Here is a 19,631-nt window from a genome sequence, read left to right on the forward strand (position 1 = left end):
TGAGGACGTCTCATCTGTGTTTCAGTACTACAGCTGAGGTTCAAAGGTCACTCTTGAAAAGGGCAGTGTAGAATAAAAAAAGGTCCCTTTAGTCGTTGTTCTGGAGCTGTCAGTCGTATTGACAGTGAACTCTGAACATCAGTGTTTAAAGATTCAGCAGGTAACTTTTATAAAAATAACTATGTGTCATATTTGCTGAAACTCTCACTGTATCCTGACGGTAGCACAAGACGTATAACCTTTAAACAAATCAGGTTCCTCTCAGTGCTCCTCGTGGCGTTTGCAAGAATCCAGCCTGAAAGAAAACAACCAATCAGAACCAGGATGAGTCTCTGACGCCGTGTCAGTCACTGCTTGTGCACAAGCTGCACTGCCAACAACACTGTACACGGCAAAGACAAGTTATCTAAAATCTTGGGACTGTACTTCTCTGCACGTCACAGATATGTAACATTTATACATTATTGTGTCACAAATATATTTAAACGTTGCAAGAAAAGATCGTGTTTTTGCTTTTGGCGCCACAGTCATGGCTGGAAACGTCAGCAATGTCTCGCTAAAAGACAACATCTCTTCTCATTCCCAGGGCGTCAAAAATAATTTGCCATTGTCACGTCTCGGCACGTGATATCGCCGCCAAAGGCAGCCTCTGGGCTTTGAACTGACTCCAGTGTAAACCCATCTGGTCATACTTGGTGCTGAGAGCAGCTGACGGAGTGTAAAGAGTAAGTCCTTGTAGGGTGGGGGGAGGGGAGGTGGATGGGTCAAACCAAACCGGACTTTCATCCAGGAGATCACAGTGTCCTCTGTGAACCCAAAAGTCAACGCTGATTTAACGAAATGTTAGGCAGTTTATGTAGAATCGTCATCATCACTCATGATGAATTTACATTACGTAACAGACCAATTTTAAGACAAAACATGATCTTTTTTTGAACCTAACCAAATAGTTCTGTTGCCTAAATCTAACCACAACCATGTTTCACAACCACATGTCACAGTGTGTTTCAGCCGTGCATCACTATAATGTGTGTTCATACCAAATACGATGCAAATTTTCATGTTGCGTTACAACATTTTGTGATGAATGAACTTCCGGCGGTACGTCCTCGGCGTCATACGTCTCCGGAGGATCTCAGTGCTGATTGGGTGTCCTGGTTTGAATCTGTGGCGGAAGTTTGGATTTTTCAACTCTCGCAAATAAGCGTGTGACATGAAATCTTCATTCGCACCACTTAATTCACATATGTCATGTCATCTGCATCGCATCTATCGTGTAGCCCGGCGGGAATTTATATCTTTTTGCGTCTTTACATGTAATTAATTTACACTAATTATTTCACCCGGTGTGAACACAGCATGAGGTGCAGAGGGGCGTGACAAAGCGTGAGTATTTGACAACCTGGGAATAATTGTTGAAAACAACTGGTTTCAGTTTTTGATGGTCTTAAACAGTGATCTGCAGCTCGGCTAAGGATCTGCATCACTTTAGAAACTGTATGTATGAAAAGCAGAAATGTATCATATCTGTGGTTTGCAGAAATGTTCAATGCCAACATTTTCTTTTGGCAACTGGGCTGATGGAAGGCTTGCTTTCAACTGTACCTTGTTTACCTCTCTTTGTACGGTGTAGTTGGCAGCGATGACAGACATGCAATTAAAAGTCCTCCTCAGCCCTTATTGGTTGTTTTTGTCCAGGCGTGGAGGACCTGATTTTTTCCTTGATTATCTGTCTCAGGATGCAGTGACGCTTTCAGCAAACATGACAAAGACAAAGCGTTATCTCTGTTTCAGTTACCATCTGTAGCTTTAAAGGTGAACACAGGGGAGCTTCATCTTTTGATGAGATTATGTTCTCTGCTGCTGTTTCCAAGGTCAAAGATGAACTTTGAACCCCAGACCTGTGGTAGACCGTCCCTCCAGTGAAGTGGTCTTACATGTAGATGACGGATGGTGGCTCAGCGGTTCCAGGAGCAGAGTTCTTGCAGCATCCTCACCTGGTTTAATCAGGAATTCTCAGTAGCAGGATTAGCCCACATTGTGCCCTGACAGCAGCGCTGATCTGGCCGTTATGTCAGTGTCACACTAACCTACAGTAGTAGTCCTCGAGGAAACAGGAAATTGGCGCTTTAAATCTCACCTTACCTTCACAACGTCCATTCTCACCCTCACAGGGGAGAGAGGTATGTACACACACAGCGTGTCACCCTCTGCATATGGCACATTTATTTAAGGAAAGAGTAAGAACAGCAACACAATGTGCTCGCTCTCCACACGCCTCCAAGTGACCACCCACTACATCCGCACCAGCGAAGAGGTGCACCATACAGTGGACCTGCAGGCTGTTGCTTCTGAAATAGCCTCACACAGATCTGTCCTCTGCTATTTAATGCTTCACACACCAACAATTCAGTTTGACAGTGGATATTTTTAAACCCTCTCACCTCCACATTTTTCAGCGCTGCTTCTGCGAGAGGATCATATCCTGAAAGACAAGCTGTTTGCCTTTGGCCTCAGACCTCCGGGACGACCAGCAGAGATCTGTCTCGTGTCACAACTACATATGTGTTTGTCTTTTCTTACTATTATTGCCTCTGCGGCCGCTTCATGATCTCGGCGTCGTGGCTGCAGGGATTTGCTGAGGATTATAGTTTTCGTAGCAGCTGCTGGAATTTGTGTGACACAGAGTTTATATGAGGGATTCCTAATTTGGTGACCGAGGTGATAATGACAAAGGTTATTTATTCATGACCTCTGACCTTTGGCTCTCAACAGCCGCTCCTTCACTGAGCAAACACACACACACACACACACACACACACACACAACTCATGATGTCTCATTTTCTGTCAGTGTTTTATGACGCTCAGTTTGGGAAGACTCAGGTTTGTAGTATTAAAAACAGAGGAAGTTAAAGGTTTTTATTATAAATGAAGAAAACTTGTTTTACAAGAACGTTTCAGATTTACCACAGAATGATTTAATGATGAGATGAATGGAGCCGTGTTAGCAGTGAGACTGGAGAAAAGGTCATGATGTCATTGAAATAACACCAGTTCATTTTCTGGAGAGCAAAATGTGCTCAGTTATGGTGATGGAGTTATCACCTACTCTGTGTGAAAAGCTGAGCAGGTGGTTTTTGCAGAAAGTAAAGTTAATGGTCAAGTGTGGAGATGGTTCATCCTCTGGGAGCTACTTCACTGAACTCTGGGTTTGGGTGCAAATAGGAAACATTAGCATTGGTCCTCTAGAAAACATGGGTACAGGAAATGCATCATTACGGACCAAAGAGTTGGCTAAAGGCAGTGATCGAAGACAATGTCAAACCATGGATACGTTACATTTGCACGTTATTACATAGTGGATACATTTGAACAGATATATGTGGTCAGGTTTAGGCTCCATAATCACTTTATTACGTTCAGGAAAAGATTATGTTATGACTTAAAATACCTGGTTGTTGGGGGGACAGTCCCCTCTGGTAAAGCAGCGCTCTCTCTTTTCATACAATCACCAACTGGAAACACAGTGATGGGTCGTTACTAAACAATCACGTCTGGTGGCGAAAAAGCCGTCAGGAACACAGCAATGACTCGATAAAACACAACTAGTTTTGTTGTTTGTAGCGAGCAGGGGCCTGCAGCTGGTCAAGCATCTCGGCGAGGTGATGATGTCACTTTAGAAATGCTGATGTGACGCAGATGAAACCTGCAAATGTAAGATATTCAGAAACGTATAGTGCTCACATTTCGCTCTGGCAGCAACAAGGGGAGGAGTTAGAGATGAAGATTTAAAATAAAAAGCTAACACACGATGGGTGCTTATTTATTTATTTATTTATTTATTTATTTGTTGCCATTTAACACAGTTCCAGTGCAGAGTATGACACTGGTGTGTTGCACAGGCGGTTTATGGCTAATTGTTCATTTTCAACTCTTGTCCCTGATTCCTAGTTTATAGCCTGATAAAATTATTTTTAGATTCAATATTCATACATGTGGGTACTTTTAGCTCCTTAAAACAAAAATGTAGACCTGGATGTTGGAAATAAATGAAATAAACAGACAATCTATACAGTCAGTGAACATTTAAATGAATGAATAACTGTGAAAAATCCAAATAATAAAGGAAAAAAATAGAGACTTTTCACCGAATCAGAAATACTTTATTAACCATTGGGGGAAACTATGATACGTAACAGCTGCTTTGATACACAGAGAATTATATGACAAAAGAAATAATAAGTATGTAAAAATCTAAAAATATGGACATCATGCTATAATGTTTAACACCGTATGTAAAAATATTCTTTTAAAAATGGGCTATCTGTAGCATGCTAAGTATGTAAAGTGTGTGAAAATATAAAGACACATGTGCATGATGCTACACTGTATAAAACTAGTATGTAAAGTTTTAGAAATTTATGTTTTATCTTAAGTATTTAAAAATATAACAAAAGTGCATAATGCTGCACGTTGTAGAGATGTAGAAATATGTGTATTAGACTAAACATGTTAAGTATATAAAATATCAAAGCATTTGCATTATGTCTAAAGATAGTTTGTAAAGTTTTAGGAATATAAAAATATGTGAATTGTGTTGTTATTATTATTGTTATTATTGTTGTTATTGTTATTATTATTATTATTATTATTGTTATTATTCATACATACACATTTATTGTTGGTGCTTGTCGAGCATCTTGCACTGAACCAGTCTCTGTGTTATTTCGTTATGATCATTCTTTTCTTTCATTTCCTTCTTTATCATGCACTTTATTCTCAGTCACTTGTGTCACTCTCCTGTCACAATACCACGCTGTTAAAATTAACTCTAATAACTCCGGTGTCAAAGCCAATAACACCGTTTAAATCCAATTTGTTCTGGCGGTGTAATAGTCTATCATGACGGTCCAGAGAGAGTCGGCGTGATGCGGAGTACATTTCCACTGCAGCTGGCCCTTTAACAAACACTACTTGGCACTGATGCCTGAAAAAAATGTGAATGAAATCCAGCCATTCATAAAAATAGGCCACTGCTGCGCTGTGATTGGCCAAACGGAGCCTCATGCATAATTCATCAGCTGCGGACGCGCCATTGGCTGCTCGCTTGACGGACAGGCTCCATGCACCAATCAGAGCGTGTCTCTGCGTGCCGCTCGAGCCCAGGGGAAAAGCGAGCGGGCCATTAACGAAAAGCTCAGTCAAGTTTTGTGAGTCGACGGAGGCGCATCAGTGAATCAGTGCGCAGACCATTACGCGACTAACAACACGTTGTTTTTGTATTTGTGGATATTAATACCGTATTCTGTCGGTGCGGAGGACGTCTACACACACGGACAAGGTGAGCGGACATGTTTATTTAACCGGAAACTTGCTTTACGGAGCGTTTTAACGGCGAGAGAATTCCCTAAAGCTGTTTTAGGGTCTACAAACCAGCGCAACGCCATCTTATTTAAAGATATTTACTTTGTCAACCATTTTATATCGGCTGCTATCTGCGTGGAATTTGCGCCGAGTGTCGTGTTTCAGCGCAGTTCAGTGTTCGGCTCGTGTTTTATCTGCGTGGATGTTGCGTGAGTTTATCAGGCGACTGTTTGTGATTTTTTTTTTTTTTTTTTTATGAATGGACGGGCCGTTTTTTTTCCTTCCTCTGTTTCCACACGGGTCGAGTTTCACTTCATTGAGAAAAACAAGGGAGGGATGGGTGGGGGAAGGGCGGGGAGGAGGTGGAGGAGGAGTGTGGAGGGGGGAGGCGGCGGCAGGCAGGGAGGCAGGCAGGGGGTGTCGGGTGATCTCCGTCCCCCAGCGGCGGCGGCCCCCCTCAGGCTCGGCTGGAGCAGAACTCCAACTGAAAATGAGCTAATTTTACTAATGAAAGTTGAGTTGCGCAGAAATCAAGTTTGCGTGTTGACTTTTTTGAACCCGAATGTCTGTATCGATGTAGTGAAAACTATCGGCTGAGTGTTGTGGTGAACTTTGTCTAGTTTTAGTGCGTTTAGGGACCGTATGTTAAAAATGTGTGTATTTGCCCTGGGGTTCAGCCTAATCATGAACAAGTAGTTGACTGTGCTGTTATATATCATGAGTGTGTTGATACTGTACATGTGTATTTTTAATTAAAGCAAGTTTTTGCGTCAGAGTTAGACGCATATCTGTAAAACCTGACATGTTGCGTTCAAGGCCCGCCCTTTGTTTGACTTACTATGAGTGAATTTAAGAACACAGCCAATAAACTAACTTCCAACTCTTGCTCGACGTGCTTTGTGACCATATGCTCCACAGAGAGGCGGGTACAGTGAGTCCTGATGTTGTCAGTGTAATATGTGCTCGGCGCCTGTAATTATTGCCCAGCAGCTATCTGTATTCGTCATCCATTAACAGGAGATGGGGGAGTGAGTCATATCACTCTGCTCAGGGAGATGTGAGAATGGAGGGCAGTGCTAGTGGTTTAGTGTTATTGTTGTCTAAAGGGGAACTTGTGTTGTTAGTAGTGTTTCTGAGTTTATAGTATTGTTGGGGGGAGGGGGGGGGCAGGGAGTTGTGCAAGTTGCAGCAGCATCACTGTCACCAGCAGCACCTCCTGCCAGACTCTAATCAGCTCTGTGACAGCGCTGTTTTCTATCTTGTTTGGAGGCTTTGCGTCTTAGTGCACGGTCACAGACTGTAGACACACTCTGAAGAGCTGGACTCACATCCCTGGATCTTTTTACTCTGGGAGCAGATTACAGTGGAGCATAGTGCCCACAGATGGCCAGTGAGCGTGGCTTATATAACTGTATTACATGCTCCATGATGACTGTGTGTTTACAATGTGCTGCACGGCTCGGTTCAAAGAGCTGTTTGTTGGTTAAATAAAGGTGCTGGGAGGAGACGGTGGCCTTGTTACAGCATCAGAATATGATGCAGAGCACCAGTGCTTACACACATTAAACACATCAGACATGACAGGAGAAGAGAATCACGACCCCTCTGACACACTTCTTAGTTCCTGTTGCAGTTAATACTGAGGTCTGTTAAAATACTGGAACTTCTAGCTCTGATACAGTGCCTTGGAAAATGGTTTTTGATACCACATTTTCAATCACAAATAAATATAACAAGGCTAGAAGAGAAAGCCTTTATAGCCACTGTACAAAGAATATACAGTGAGATTTAATCTACATCTGATCAGGTGCCAACTAGACAATAAAACAAACTGCAGACGACATAATCGTTCATAAAACTTGAAGTAAATAGTCTAAAAAATGCTACATGAAGCCGTTGCACATGCAAAATTGTACTGTGTAAGACAACTTGTTTCTCTTGATGAATACAGTGTTCCTATAACTTAAGGAAAGTGTGATCTAAGGCTTTTTTTTAAAATACCACTTGTATTAAAATAAAGATCAGTTTTACAAATAATAAATAAAGGGAATGTTAGTTAGGGTGAGGGAGAATTTCCCCCCAAACATTTAGTTTACCATAAAACTTTTTGGTGACACCAGTGCCACAGGCATTTGGTTAACTTTTTTTTTGTAAACATGAGCAAATTGGCTTGATTAATTTTTCAAAAACATGGGAAGAAGGCAACGAGCAACATAATTAGCTAAATAAATAGAGGAGAAAAAAAAACAGTAAAAATTTGCAAGAAAATTACCTGAAAATTAAAAAAAAAAAAAAAAAGTAAAACACAAAATATAATTATAATTTTATAGTATTTTTTTTTTAAAAAAAATAACTTTCTTATAGTTTTCTCCCTCTGTCTTTTTAAAAATTAAATTTTTAGGTCATTTTCTTGTCATATTTCTTGCTCGTTGCCTTTTGTTCACGTTGCAGATGTGCTCAGGTTTCAAAGGTTGAAATGACTGTGAAAGGTGCCTGAACGCAGCGCAAGTGAGCAGATGTTGATCCAGGCTTCAGAGGGTTAAGTTACCTTTTATTTTTGGATTGTATAATGCAAAGGCAGAAAAAAAATCCCAAAATTACTACTACTAGATTTTTTTTTAAATATTTGTTGAAGACATTTTAAGGCCTTAGTTTTAGATGAATACATTTAATGCCTTTTAAGACTTGTTAAGGATCAGTGTGAACCCTGTGGGAGCAGAGAACAGCTGAGTGACTGCAGCAAACATTAATAATAAGAGAGAGCGTGAAGCATAGCAGGTACCGGTGTATCGATACTGTGGAACATGAGCATTAAAACCATCTCCAATATTCAGAATCAATAAACCAAAATGTTTGGCAACACTAAAATCTGTTATTTGTCCTCTGTAACGGCTAAAAACATTTTTATTGCTGTATGTTATCACAGCATGAAATGGACGTCTGTTTACTGTAAGTTTCTCATCTTGTGTTTCCCAGTGACCCACAGAGTGACCCGAGCGCTGTCGCTTTAAAGCGAACACCTCCCCCTCCCCCCAATATCTGAGCCCCCCAGTCACCCTGATAACATGGACGGATTCTACGACCAGCAAGTCCCATTTATGGTCCCACCCAGTGTAAGTGTACACATCACACACACTCCAGCCTCAAACACATCATCACATCTATGGATTCACGCCCATGTGGTCACCATAGATGACTTAATAACACACTGAGACTGTCCTCTGGGAGGTGAAGTGACATTTCCTCTTCTTCTTCTTCTTCTTCTTCTTCTTCTTCTTCAGCAGCACAAGTCTCACGTGGAGGAACCATCTCACAACAGGCCTCTGAACGACAGGAAAAGGAAGTTTGTGGACACAGAACTCGCCCAGGACACGGAAGGTAACGTTGTTGATGCAAACAGTGCATCTATAATACTGCAGTTCAGTTATGGACAACCTGTCCTCACTGTCTTTGACTTGTTGGCTTTCAGAACTCTTCCAGGACCTCAGTCAGCTGCAGGAGATCTGGATCGCAGAAGGTGAGTTATATATTTATTTTCTACATTAAAATGTGTTTTCCGCTGCTCCACGTCTCGACATCGAAAGTCCTCCATCTGTTAAGCACTGCAGAATCATCCCAGTTGAATTATTTGGTGACAGTTAAACTTTTGTGAGGAAACTTATCTCTCAGTAAATTGGTTTTCCAAGTGGTGAACAGGATGAAATTGGGCAAGATTTCAGATTAAAGATTAACCTGATGAGAATGTGAAATGTTGCTTTTTTGTGTTAGCAACCAGAGCAAGAAGAGCAAAGTCCTCTGCATGAGAAACTGCTGACCACGACCCCCTTTATCTCACCTTAGAGAAGCTTTTTGGCAGTTGCACGCTGTCTCTCATTTTTTGGTTTGATTACATTTAAAAAAACTGAAATAAACCAGTTTCCAGCAGATTATTTTTCTCTCCTTTATTTGCTTTTGTTTCCCTTTACGTGCACACTTTTTCGGGCACACAGAGGATGTTGGCTACGGATTAAATGTGCTTGATTTTTTTTTTTCTCATGTGTGAAACGTTCTCCTGTCTTTACAGCCCAGGTGCCTGATGACGAACAGTTTGTCCCAGATTTCCAGTCGGATAGCTGTGAGTACCTGATTTTGATTGTTCATCACTGATAGTGTGTGTGTGTGTGTGTGTGTGTGTGTGTGTGTGTGTGTGTGTGTGTGTGTGTCCTACACAGATTCAGCTTTTTTCCATCAGTCAAACGCGGTCATGATGAGGATGTTGTAGCCCAGCCTGGTTCTTGTCTGATTTGGGCAGAGATTCAAGTAGCGGGGGCATTAGGAGCTGGAAATCAAGCTCTGTTTTTGCAGCACTGCACCATAAAATTTCACAGCTTAAAAACTGCTTCTTTTTGCTGTGAGGAAAAAAAAGCTCTTTCTCGACTGTCCCTGACCACATGTCCACCTTTTCTTTTATCGAAATTTCTTCATCCTGTCGAGGACAAACACCATTCTTCGTCTTCAAAACACAGCTCTGGGAAAGGCTGCTCTCCCTCCCCCTCCTCCCTCCCTCTCCTCCATTTTGAGTTTAATCAGCCGATTGGCATGGGGCATCACATGAGCCAAGCTCCTAATCTGATTTCACACTTTCCCGCACTCAGGCCCTGCTGCTGAAGTGGGCTAGATTCCAGTGGATAGGGCAGTTTTCAGAGCTGCCTCTTTTCAGTCCTGGTCCCCCAAACTGCCAAACGCAGCCCCCTAAACTTCTCCATGCAGCCTCCTGTTTGTCTCGGCTGCACGCCGCCTTCAGGCTGTAGCCCAGGGATATGTTTGAATTATCCCCAACGGAGTGTTTTACACTCCCCCCTCCTCCCTTCTGTCTTTCTGAGTTTATGTTTTCGTCTGATGCGTAGGAGGTGGAGACAGGGTGTGGTTGCTGCCTGTCGTTGTCAGCCTTTTAAATCTTGGTTAATGTGGTGCGGCGAGCTGCAAACTGACCACTAGCCTCTGCTGCTGTAACGTATTATTGTGGTTGATGCAGTGACATGTATGTGTTTTTACGGAGGGCGCCATCCAAGGTTGTGTGCATAAACTGGATACAGTCAGCTCATTGTAAAGTGCCGTTGTGGTGATGTCCTTGACCTTGTGCTGTCAGTTCTGTGTGTGTGTGTTTGTGGGAGTGTGTGAGATACAGAGCAGTGAGTTTGCTTCTGTTGCCAGGCTGCAGGCCGCTCTCTCACACAAGTTGCCTAAAAGCAGATATTCGGATAAGAGCTGCAGTCAGTAGGACATCACATGGGGTGAAGCATCGTTTCACTGACCTGAGCTCGAACTGTGTTTGTTTTGGAGTGTGTGTGGTGGTTGTGTTTCAGCTCAGATGGTGCAGGAGAGGAGTCTGCATGTAGGGTGCTTGTTCTATAATCCACTCACTTGCAGCCCGCAGTAAGAAAAGACGCCTAATCTCCCCATTATTTACTTTTCCCTCAGTGCGAGGAGTCTCACTTGAGCCATTAGGTTTCACAGTGCACACGGCCGAGCTCACGTGCCCATTGTAGCTCCGCTTTGGTCCATCAGCACCACGGGTGATTTATTTGGCTCCCGCCCCTCTGTGCCAAGGGATCCAGTTTCTGCCTGGCTATTATGTGGCGCCCCGGAAACTGCAGCCGATACGCAGAAAGCTACAGCTAGTGTCTAATGGTTACAGCACGGGAGAAGAAAATCATTCACCGCCATTAGATTACAGCCACACTGATTCATGAGTATTGGTATTGTCCCGGCCTAATGGGAATCAGACGAGAAGTTTGATAGCTTTTGTGTGTGTAGTGCAGTTAGTATCGTGCTACCTAGCAGTGGCGGATAGATGGTTTGTTTTCAGAGCCTGGAGTCGAGCATCATTAGGGCGGATGATAAATTGCTGCTAAGTGGCTCTGTCAGTCGAGGGAATACACAGACGTTGTCCATACGTCCATTTATCCATCAGTTCCAAATGTGGTTAAGATAACTGCTGCACTTCTGTTTATGGCTTCAATTAGGTGAGATCTGGAGTTTATCTAATGCACTCAATTGTGCTGCTTCTCTCTGCATCTCCTTCCCATCCAGTGATGTTTCATGGCCCGCCGCCAGCCAAGATCAAACGAGAGCTGACTCCCTCCAAAGAGTTTTCGCCCTGTCGCCAGGACAGGAGTCCCATGCCCTACGGAGAGAAGTGCCTTTACAGCTACAGGTATGTAGATGATGATTACATCAGACAGCAGCCACCAGTATCGATCATCAGGAGTTCTGATCGTGTGTGTTTGTGCCCACAGTGCCTGTGACAGGAAGCCCACTCCCGGGTTCAAGCCATTAACTCCCCCCTCGACGCCCGTCTCTCCTTGCGGCCCCACCAGCACAGCAGGGACGCACCCACTGAGTGAGCAGACCCCCCCTCCTCACCCCCATGTAGCCAACCCGACCCCAGGGCCACGTCCAGTGCACATACAGCAGCCTATCACGGCGAGCACAGGCTCTCCCAACCAGCAAGCACTCCCAGTCCACAGCCACAGCCCGCCCTTCGCCGTGCCGTGTGCACCAATCAACCAGGATGCCAACAGCTTCACACCTGAGCACAGGTGAGCACAGTCCGACCTCTTCATGTGGGCCTGGGCCGTTTGTTAGCTCTGGTTCCTGCACCAGTTGGAACCACACACTTCCCAGGCATTTGCAGATACACAAAGCACGTGTTAGCTTGACTCACTCAACAAACTTTCTTGCCTCCAACTAGCTGCACATGCCGATAGGTGCATTCAGGTGCTTTGCAAAAGTTCGCTCCCTTTTTTGGGGGGATAGAAAACCACATATCCTAGAGACATCAGTGCTATTTGACTTGTGTTTGGATTATAATTTTGACAAACTTGTATGCAAACAAATGTTAACGCTAACGTTAGCTCTGCTAAACCCTGCTATCTGTTTGGTTCCAGCTAGGAACCAACTTTTCGGGTTCTGTAATAATGTATGTTTTGGTTGAGATGTTCAAATGGTTCAAAATGAAATGCACAAACGGCAACGGAACCTGTCCCGTTTTGGTAGAAAAGGGGATGTGAGAGTTTCTTTATTAGCTTTGTTTCCTTTGAGTCTCATCCACATTAATTTGCTGCTTTCTCCCCATCTTCAGGTTCCAGCGGCAGATGTCAGAGCCATGTCTACCTTTCCCCCCGTCAGAGAGTCAAGGGCGCCCCCAGTTCATGCCCCAGCCTCCCAGCAGCAACAACAGCCTGCCACGTGACGGCCGGCCACCGTACCACCGCCAGATGTCAGAGCCATTGGTAGCCGTGCCACCCCAGGGGTTCAAGCAAGAACTCATCGACCCACGATACACAGAGCAGGGCGTACCCACCATGGGCCCCCCAGGTCCACCCCAGGGCCCCCCGCGTCAGGCCGCCTTCCACCCCATGGCCATCAAGCAGGAGCCTCGTGACTTCTGCTTCGATTCTGGTGAGTGGAGACGATCTGTGTATCTGTGTCTCAGCGCTGAAGTCCGTTGTTAGCTGTGTGAGAGTGACTGCCTCGGGCTGTGTGAAAGTAGAGCGGGCAGAGGGTGAGGAATGTGCCTGGCCATGTTTGTTCTGGGCACTAACACACGCCTGTGAGTTTTAGCACGCTGCAGCCGAGGCCTGAGCGCACAGGTGCTCATTTCACACACACTCTCCCTCTCAAAGCCTAATCTGCATCATTCCTCCAGAGTCACGCCAGTAAAGTAAAAGTGGGTGTTTCAGCTCAGCCTAAGCCTCCAAGGGCAAAAGTAAATGGGTCATCCAGCCAGGTGCGGAGAACCTGTTCACTGAGCTTACCTGAAATAGATCTAGGCCAGTGCCCTCAGAGGACTTAGTGACCCGCAGCACAGCGACTCGATTGTAAGAACCTGGAAATCCTCAACTTGGGTTTTACAGAATACACAAGAGGCCAAATGGTGCCAGTCCTCTCAGAAAAAGCCTCGTCAAACAGTCATGGCAGAGATGCTGTTTACTCGCTGGGCTTAAATCAAACAAGCCTGAGCGACTGTCGGAGCATTGTTTGATCCCAACGCCCACACGCCCAGCTGTTGTTCCTGCTCTGTTGCATTAACATTTCCTGAAACTCTGAAACTTTTTTTTTGTTAATCTTTTCTCGCTCACTCATACGCTCTCATTTCTTCTCTGCCTGGTGGGTGACCGGCTGGCCGGGCAGTGATGTAATGACAAATCCTCTTAGCTTCTTATGGCCTTTTAAATACCTACGTCACGGAGGCCTAGTATCTCTAGATGGATGGAAGAAGTGCATGTTCGGCATACTGACATGGAACATATTGTTACCGCAGCGTTGGTGGTCTGCAGACAGGGACAAAGCCATTTATGTCGATGTGAAGCCACAGCTTGAATCCATATGTCACCATATCAGCACTCATTACATAAATTTCCCAAAGTTGTTGTTTGATTCGGTCTTTCTGTACTCGCCCCGTGTGACTCAACAACAACGACTGCTTCCTGCAGACTCCTTCCTTTAAGTGAGGACAAGAGGAGACAGAGAGTTGAGGAAACACTTGCTCAAGATTGATCTCTGGTTGTCTTATCAGCAGACAGGAAACAGAATAATGGATGGGGGTTGGAGACGGTTGGTACGCACTGCAGAGACACTGTGAACGGAAGACAGGCCTTGACCCCTGAGGGGGAGGACTGGCGTAACTCGATTGTCATTGAGATTTAATACAGCGTCCATGGTGCTAATCTTATTTAAAGGCTTGGTGGACATGCGAGGGATGTTGTGCGCTGTGCAGTGTGCTCTGATCTGGGCTTTAGTCCACACCGAGGTGTGTGTTTATGTGTGTGTTTGGGGATTGGGCATTTTTCTGGCACGGTTGAAGCTGCAGATGTGTACTGACCCTTTTATTTACGACCTAATTTTTTATAAATTAAATAATTTTTTTAAATAGTCTGAAATTTGAATTTGTGAGGTTTTAGAAATTTTCTTTCATCCATGTTTTTTTAATTTTTTTTATTTATTTATGGGCTTTTTTTGGGTCAAAAATAGGTCAACTGTCTTTTCTTTTCACGTTTCTGATGTTACAAACCTTCCACCGAACCAAGATTGTCTTATTATTCTATAATTTCAATACCTGTTGGCAAAATGTAGGTTAACCTAACACATGTGGTTCAATGATGTGAACATATGGTAGTGAGAAATTAGTTTGCCTCTCATTCCCACAGTCTTCTCCCACTGAAATAGTGCAGCTATCCAATGGCGTCTGGTAGCAAATTGAGGCAAAACATTTTCTAAATGTAAAGCTGATACGCAAATATATCTTCTCTTTTACAGATTATTTTGATGCAGAATCGACAAATACACCGTCGACATATTAGGCCCTTTATCTTGTGTTTCTAGAGTTGTGTGTTACTGTGGACACATAAGGAATTGTTAAAATGTTGTATTTTTTAAAGGTAGTTTGGTGTAATGCTTTACACCAGGAGCAGGATGGGAAACACTCAGAAGGAATTTAGCAGTAGTCTTGCAAATATTGACCCTGCCAGATCCCCAGTCCCAAACCTTATTGCATGTGACAAAAAAATTCACAGTGCCTTCAGATGTGAGAGGATGTCAGACTTTAGCCTTTAAAAATGTCTTTTCAAATTTTAGTGCATGATAGGCAACGCCTGCAACTCTCAGATGAGAAAATAAAGACTGAAATCTGATTGAAAATGATGTTGAAGCTGTCTTAGAGAGCAATGAATTTAACTGTCTGATACCTGTAGACAGTCTTTAATCAGTGTGACACTGATATATCTTGGACTGAATGTCTCCTCACGGAGCAGATAAGTATCAAAGCTGTGTATCTTTGTACACAGTGGCAGTGATCCAAATATATCTGTCAGCTGCGATGTGGATTTTGATGCATTACACATTTGATATGACAGTGAGGATGTCTCTGGTCTAAATTTACACCCCCATCTTCTTTGTTTACAGAAGTGCCTAACTGTCAGTCATCGTTTGGGAGAGCGGGGAGCTTCTACCAAAATAACCATGAAAGTAAGTTGTCTCCTTTTGTCTTTATACATCTCAGATGTTTGAATTATCTCATTAGCAAGGTCCATCCTCTGTGACCCTGAGCCCTGTGACTTATTGAGCTGCTGAAGGCTCGGCGTCGGTTATAGCTGGGTGAAAGAATAGCGGTCAGCAGCGTTGAAATGACAGCTCAAGGGGGAAGTGAATCTGTGGATGTGCTGTGTGTAGCTGCTCCACACATACAGTACATTTCTCACATCAGCAGCTGGCAGACGCCTCGCACAATACGAGCTTCCACTCTTGGGAAGCTGCCCAGCTTTATTGCTTTGCATGCAGTTTGGATCTCAGGGGGTGGACGTGGTCACTGGCCTTTCTGTCAGGGAGAAAAAACCCCGTTTCTCACGCTGTATCTGCTGTTCCACCTTCGTCTGATTCATGGTGTGTTTCTTTCTTGTTGTCAATTTCAGGTTTCTCCTTCGACAGAGATCCTCAGCTGTACTTTGACGACACCTGTGTGGTCCCTGAAAGATTAGAGGGTAAGACTGACAAAATAATGTTGTAAAAACCCCAAAGTGGTGCTTAAGTAATTATACAAAATGTTTATTGAAAGCAATTTTCTTTAGTAAAATACATTTTTTAAGTGCCAGACTTTTAACAATGGCATTTTCCTTGGGTGAATGCAATCACATGAAAAAAATATGATTTTAATAATTTTTTAATAGTAACTATAAAACTGTAGAAAATTACATTAATGTTCCCTGATGATATAACCTTATGAAAGAAAAAATAGGGGACCAAGACAGCTTCCCTGAGGAACACCAAAAGGCAAATCATATTTTCCTGATCCCCAACAGTAACAGAAAGTACAGAATACTGTCTGTCTGTAAAGTTATCTGCTGTGGGCTGAGTCCAGTCCTCTGACTGCTCACAGTGCATAATGAACAGCTAGTCCACTTCACAGTCACCATCTGGCAGGAATGTCTCACCACACTGCGGTCGTGGTGGAGTACAGTGCTGACTGACACTTTATCCTCTCTCTTTCTCCTTCTGCCTCCTCCTTTACTTCTCTCCACTCTCTTCTTCTGCTGCTCTTCTTCCGCTCACAGGTAAAATCAAACAGGAGCCTGTTTATCGGGACGGACCTCCCTACCAGCGCCGCGGCTCCCTGCAGCTCTGGCAGTTCTTGGTCACATTACTGGATGACCCAGCCAACGGCCACTTCATCGCCTGGACTGGTCGCGGCATGGAGTTCAAACTCATTGAGCCTGAGGAGGTCGGTCCCCACTGTCCAGTTCTCATCCTTTGATTACAAGTTTCCTACATACGAATTCTTTGTAGCTAATATCTGTCTGTGTGTCTTGTGTCACAGGTGGCTCGTCGCTGGGGCATTCAGAAGAACAGACCGGCCATGAACTACGACAAGCTGAGCCGCTCGCTGCGTTACTACTACGAGAAGGGCATCATGCAGAAGGTAAAGGCACGTTAACCCATTTTCCTTTCCTCTCCCTCCACCCTCCTCCCTCAGTGACATTGTGCTGCGTGGGGGATAAAACAGTCCAGATAGTGATAATGGATTACAGCGACAGGGGGGTGCTCTGATGCAGAGTCTTATCTCAGCCAGAGGCTAAGTAGTCGCAGTGAAAACCAGCCTGCAGGCCTCGTCTTCTCCCAAAGATATTAGTCTGTTTATGTGTAGTGTTCAGATTTCAACCATGAACAAAGAGAATTTGTCTCAGTTTGAGGTGGATCAGTCTTGAGATCAGACTATTCTGCAAAAGAAATTACAGTTAAATATATAATGTTATGCATGCACTCAAAATGCAAAAGTAGCATTAAAGGGTAGGGTTGGTATTTTTCAACCTGGATGTTTTTTTGTGTCCAAGTGACTAACAGGAACAAGATTTTTTTAAATTGGCTACAACTTAACCGCTCTGGGCAGTTGTGCATCGTCAGTTTATGTCCACTAATAGTCTTTGTGTTTGCCACTGACAGGCTCAGACTGTTACTGTAGGTGTCTGACACTTAGAATAATAATCTGAGCCTGTCAGTGACAAAAACATAAATTGATACTGAACAAATGCCCCACATGGTTTCATTGCAGCCTGTTTCACCCCTGTCAGCCACAACGGTCTTGCTCAGTACTGGACTAGTTAAAAATTGTTGCTCCCATTCGTCACTTCGACACAAAACTTACAGAAAAACTTTCCAGACATGAAACGCTGAACTTCAGTCGGACGGTTTCAAATGTGAGGTAACGTCTTTTGTTTGGTCTCTCAGGTGGCTGGTGAGAGGTACGTGTACAAGTTTGTGTGCGACCCCGAGGCTCTCTTCTCCATGGCCTTCCCCGACAACCAGAGGCCCAACCTGAAGGTCGACCCCGACAGCCTGCCGGGGCTGGACGACGACACCGTGCCCCTCACCCACTACGAGGAAAACGCTCCCTACCTGCTGGACGGTGGGGAGCAGTGCGTGGCAGGCTTGCCCTTCCCGGACGGCTACGGCTACTAAACGAGCAGCGGAGTCCTGATGCACAACATACACGTACACGCAGACACTCCCAAAAAGTTCTCGACGCCCCACTCTTAAAATCCAGAGCTGGAACTGCTGAGCTGCTTGGAAAGGAAAAAAACCCTCGCGCTCTGCTCCTTCGTGGTTTCCTCTCCTGCTCCCTGGAAAACCTTCATAAAACTCTGTAAAGCTCCCAAGCTAAGAATGAATGAGGGAAAAAATGCCTGCGACAGCTCTTCTACCGCGCCATCATATGAGAGAGAGGGTTGTGAAACCAGCGAGGGTGAACTGGACTGCAAGGGGCTGCTGTTGCTATGGAGACCAAATGAAAGCGAGGCCACACGCCGCCAACTTTAAAAGAACTGACACAACCCCCCGTTTGTACGAGACTGCAAGAGTTGTTGCATTTCTGATTTTGTGACAATCTGCTTTTCTTAAAAAACAATCAAGTAACCAACTGAGTCAAAACAAATCTGAAGAGATATTCGCAATGCAGCACTATTCTATAGTTGCCTTTTGGGTCCCCCCATTTTCATGTCACCACATCTGAACTACGAGATCCGTGAAAGGGCTTTAATTTGCAAAAACGGATTGACAAAAAAACAACACACGACATATTCTAAACCCACAGATCAGTTTGTTTTCTGTAGATAGAAGTACACTTTTCTTTTGTTTAAATATGCCAGCTGTTTTACAGTTTTGTTGACTTTAGAGACCCAGAACTCTCAGGTTTCTGGGGCGTTGCTGTATTTCAGGCTAGTCGGTCGGGCTGCTCTCTCGTGTAAATGTTCCGTTCTTTAATCGTCGTAAGAGATTGTATCTGCTTCCCTTTAGAGACTGCACCCCACAGTAGGAGCCCACAGTCTATACAGTACCCTCCTCTCATGTCTGTTCATCACTGCTGGGTCCTTTTATCGCTACAAGTTCAGAGATGGTCAGCACTCCCATCTCCTCCATTTCAAAAGGGATACATCCGTACATATTTTCCCCAGAGGCGCTGATACTTCATAAAAGTTATTCTGTATGATAAATGGTCACATTGCTCCTCCTTTTTGTATTTCTGTCTGGGTGCTTAATGTTTCCTTGGCAGTGTACTAGTTCCTCTGATGCACCAGTATGGCAGGAGCATCAGGATGTTGCATGCAAAAAAAAAACAAAAGGTGAAATTTGGACACCTTCTCTTTGACACCTCTCTGCCAGTCACAAGTTGTCAACTGGAGGCTTCTCTTTGCATGGTGTAATCAGTCCAGACTGTGTGTCCACTAACATATCGCTTTACTGTCTTTGGACAAAGAAGATATTTGTGATATTCTCTGCATTTTTTTTGTGTTCATTATCTATGTTTCTGAATGGGGGGCGAAGACAAACGTATATAAAGTATATATTTTTGCTATAAGGCTGCATTTGTTTTGATTTTAATGTATAAGCTGTATAGTTCTGGCTCTAATAGACATGTACCTTTTTAAAAACCAATCTCAAACCCTCTTGATGCTACTACTGCAGACTGTTTGTTTAAGAGGCCTCTGGAGAATGGATGAGAAGATGTTATTATCTTGCCTGTAAAGTGTGTGTGAGTGTGTGTGCAAAGGCCGGAGTTCCACCAAAGGCCACGGTGAAGACACACATTATATTATGGGATCCAGCCCGGGCACAGGGATTGTCTGCACTTGTATAGGCTTCAGTCTCCCCCCACCCCCCCTCACAATGTGTTTCTTACACGGCTGAGTTTATGATAATCTGTACTGGGTACAATAAACGGTCCTTTATGCTTCA

At 44.1% G+C, this 19,631-nt stretch overlaps 1 protein-coding gene across 4 annotated transcripts; it reads left to right on the forward strand.

Annotated features, from left to right (window-relative positions):
• Positions 1-5,208: 5,208 nt before the first annotated feature.
• On the forward strand, positions 5,209-19,631 carry etv5a (ETS variant transcription factor 5a). 4 transcript variants are annotated; one of them, XM_049593505.1, is made up of 13 exons: positions 5,209-5,343; positions 8,343-8,479; positions 8,648-8,744; positions 8,836-8,883; positions 9,430-9,480; positions 11,439-11,562; positions 11,645-11,947; positions 12,490-12,809; positions 15,312-15,374; positions 15,818-15,886; positions 16,457-16,623; positions 16,720-16,827; positions 17,628-19,631. In XM_049593505.1, the coding sequence occupies exons 2-13, from the start codon at positions 8,432-8,434 to the stop codon at positions 17,856-17,858; spliced, it is 1,629 nt and encodes a 542-aa protein (XP_049449462.1). In that variant the 5' UTR covers positions 5,209-5,343; positions 8,343-8,431; the 3' UTR covers positions 17,859-19,631. The 4 variants fall into 4 exon arrangements, with proteins under 4 accessions (XP_049449462.1, XP_049449464.1, XP_049449463.1 ...); XM_049593507.1 differs by having other exon boundaries at positions 16,720-16,821; XM_049593506.1 differs by having other exon boundaries at positions 8,651-8,744.

Source organism: Epinephelus fuscoguttatus, linkage group LG13 (genome assembly GCF_011397635.1).
Source record: "Epinephelus fuscoguttatus linkage group LG13, E.fuscoguttatus.final_Chr_v1".
NCBI classification, from domain to species: Eukaryota; Metazoa; Chordata; class Actinopteri; order Perciformes; family Serranidae; genus Epinephelus; species Epinephelus fuscoguttatus.